The following is a 3,396-nucleotide window of genomic DNA, read 5'->3' as shown; positions in this document are numbered from 1 at the left end:
TTGTACTGCATTAAGCTACCTGAGACTTGTCATGGCACTTGCATATTGGTTTTGATTGCTTCTGTTGTCCTCATTTGTAAGTCGCTTTGGATAAAAGCGTCTCCTAAATGACTAAATGTAAATGTAAAGTTGGCCACTTTTTGTTAAACTTGTAATTTCAAAACCCAGATGATTTTTTCTTTATTACGTAGTTAAGGTTAAGGCCCAGCTGCGATATTTTAATTTGAATTCAGTTCATATTATATGTTATCTGGAAGGTTTATACCAATAAACATTTTGAGATCATGCTCAAAACAAGTGTATCTCAGGTAAGGTGGGCTAGCTGAAAAAAAATTATGCTGTATCTTATTTAGCAATTACAAAAGCATTTTTTTTTTATTTTGTATTTTATTAACAGATATTATTAAACAAACATATTTAACAACACGTTTAACAAACCCCAAAACATATGTAAAATTCATAAATTCACTCACTTTGTGCATAAAATTCAAAACAGCTGATAGAACATGTTGTCGGCATTCAGTTTGATGAAATCTAACAGAATATTGATGAAAATGAAATCTACAACATATTAAAACATCTACATTTTACTCCCCTCATCCTTTTTTCACTCCAGATTCAACTTAATGCCTTACCTTCCTTTACGCTCTCTCTTTCCTCTCTTCCATATCTGACTTGACTTTCCTGACTGCACACTCATTTCGGCTTTCTTTGTTTTGAAAAGTCAGTTCTTCATGCCAGTTTTAAAATAACCAATGAATGTACAAGAAAATTACCAATATTTGTTTAAAATGTATTAATTGCATTTTAATCCATGTTAACTGCAGTACCAAATTACTGCCTTTCATCATATCACCATATTCACTATTGCAATTTATGTATTTATTTATAAATTACTCTCATCTATTTGCATCTAGCACTTACGTAGACAAAACTTTCTTTCAGAGTGGTTTGTTCATATTTCATTCATCTGATTTATATAATATTTTACTCCTAAAACTACATTTTTTTAATTATTATTTTAGAATTGTATTATTATTATTATTTTCTGGCTGTTGACTGTATTTTCTGATTTATGGAGTGTTTAAAGGAGATCCCAAAAACCCCTGTAAAACATTAATCTCTAACATGCTAGTATAATTAAACCATACATTTTGAAATGGGATTTGTTCAATGTTCAGATTTCTGTATTGAAATGTATGCAAATTTAATTAGATAATGCCACATTTGTATATTTAACATACGATTTCAGAAAACTATTGTCTTAAAGTTAAGAATCGTACGCAATTTTTTTTTCTGTGGACCTAATTTTTTAACATTCCCGCCCCTCCTCTTCGAAAAAGAAGTTCCGGTCACATCCGCCATTTCGGTGGAGACTGGAAAGCTATTGTTAGCTACAAATACCGCAGAGGTGAAAGTATCGAATATAAATTCGCCAATTTTAGTACCAATCTTGATTTAAGGTTTAAGACTTTAAGGTATATATGCTTAGAGCAAGTAACGTCGAGAAAAACATAATTTAAGGCGTTTTCTTTGCGCGCCAGATTCCGTGAATTTGTCCGCTTTCTCCTGTAGTGTTAGCTTAGCAGCAGGAAGACCGCAGGCTGTTTACCGAAGATTTCAGCGTTTCTTGCAATAATATCCGAACCTAGTTTTAAATGTATTAAATACATCTGAGACCTTTATATTTGACATCTTCTCTCAAGTCGTCGCACTGTCCGCCGTTGCACAGGACTCCGTGAAGAGTGAAGGAGAGATGGCGAGCTCGGTGGGGAACGTGGCTGATAGCACAGGTAACGTAACCATGGCATTAATGATCGTTTGCCTCGACATAGAAACGCTTGCGACGGTGGCCTTCATCTTTTATTGATTTAATGTGTAGTCTATTTGTGACAGGTGTAATAGCTCTATAATACTGACCTCTTTGCATGCGTGTCATGAGTAACCCGTCAAGTAGTTTTTTTCCAGTCAGCAACACTAACGTTAGTATCATTTTCTTTCCTCGTCTTTACAAGCCTAGAAGCCTAGGGTGGGTATAGCAGCCAACTAACGTTATTAGGATGATGAATGAGTTGTCCTTATTAAAGATGTCCAGATTCCTCGTCTATTGTTGCCTTATGGACGGTCTTTTTGTATTTGTATATCTTTTTATAGTCATAACACGTGATGTTTGTCAGTATTTAGTGTTACATTTTCAATTCCAAAACGTGAAAGGAGGTAAGTTAGGTAGCGAAGAGGATGCGAAATTGTAATTCAAACATTGAAATGAAATTTAAAAAAAGAATGCAATGCCTTTGTGTTTTTAAGTACTTCATTTTCACTTTGAGAACCTTTTAATATGTTGTAATATTATGCAACATGTGGGTAATTTCTAGAAACATTTAAATGGTGTTAATATTGAGTGTTTGATAGGGAAAGTTTCTATTGCTGGATAGATAATTAAGTTTAATTTAATGGGCGATGACGGGCACCTGCTCTCATTTAAAATGGAGCTAAATATGCCTAATCAGGCAAATATAGTTTTGTTACGAAGCTTTTTTGGACTAATGAAATTACTCAGTTTTGTGACCGTGATGAATTTACTTTAATTTCAAGCAAATTCTTCTTCCTGTCAATTAATTTAAACTCATACTCTTGAATCGAAAGGAAGCTAGTTCTTAAATACTCTTAAAAACGCTGGAACACTTTAGTGTTTTTGCACCTTCATATCACATAATACTCATTCATATCAAACCTCATCTCTGTTTCTCCTTTTCTTCCTGATTCCTTTGCATTTTAATTTAAGGTTTATAACTTTTATTTCAATTATTAATTCATTAATGATTTTAAAACATGTGCATTAATTTCAGCCATTTTATATCATTAGTTGTCAAGTTTTTCATAAAAATAAATAAAAACTTTTTGTTATTTATAAATTTATTTATTTTTTGATGGCAGTGCATTAAAGGTGCTATCATCATTACAGGAACCTTCAGTGCTAGTTTTAGAAAATGTGCATTTTTATTTTTTTTTGTAGTGACAATTAGGGCTGAACGATTAATTGCATTTGCGATATCGCGATATGAAAAAACGTGATTTTTCTATGAGGAGGAGCCATATCTTGCTCTCGGCTTCACTCACTGTGTCTATACCGGACGCTACAGTTGTTGCGCCGCAACAGCTCTACACTGGATTCGATAAAGCGACCGTTGCAAATTATTTTAACTTTGTGTCAGTACGTCATAAATAGAACGAGGCATCAGTTTAATGTCGGGTTTCGTCACGTCGTGCCGCATCCAGTGTAGACAGCGTCACTGATTATAATGGGTTCTACACACAGATCTATAGACCAATTCAGAGTAGACGTCACAGTTACGTCACTTGCAGCTGCGCGCGCATAGTGGTTGCAGAAAAACA

The 3,396-nt window shown here is 33.9% G+C and overlaps 1 protein-coding gene across 2 annotated transcripts in view; it reads left to right on the top strand.

The window, feature by feature from the left end:
• Window positions 1-1,457: 1,457 nt before the first annotated feature.
• The window catches only part of LOC107688794 (UDP-N-acetylglucosamine--peptide N-acetylglucosaminyltransferase 110 kDa subunit-like), a 16,976-nt gene continuing 15,037 nt past the window's right edge, over window positions 1,458-3,396 (top strand). For both annotated transcript variants that reach the window (XM_016486566.1, XM_016486565.1), the window contains exon 1: window positions 1,458-1,793. In XM_016486566.1, the coding sequence (XP_016342052.1) occupies window positions 1,757-1,793 (37 nt within the window). In that variant the 5' untranslated portion in view covers window positions 1,458-1,756. The remainder of the gene's footprint in view (window positions 1,794-3,396) is intronic.

The sequence above is a fragment of the Sinocyclocheilus anshuiensis genome, unplaced genomic scaffold (genome assembly GCF_001515605.1).
Source record: "Sinocyclocheilus anshuiensis isolate Anshui unplaced genomic scaffold, SAMN03320099.WGS_v1.1 scaffold1066, whole genome shotgun sequence".
Lineage (NCBI taxonomy): Eukaryota > Metazoa > Chordata > Actinopteri > Cypriniformes > Cyprinidae > Sinocyclocheilus > Sinocyclocheilus anshuiensis.
This window is presented reverse-complemented; position numbering and strand designations above follow the sequence as displayed.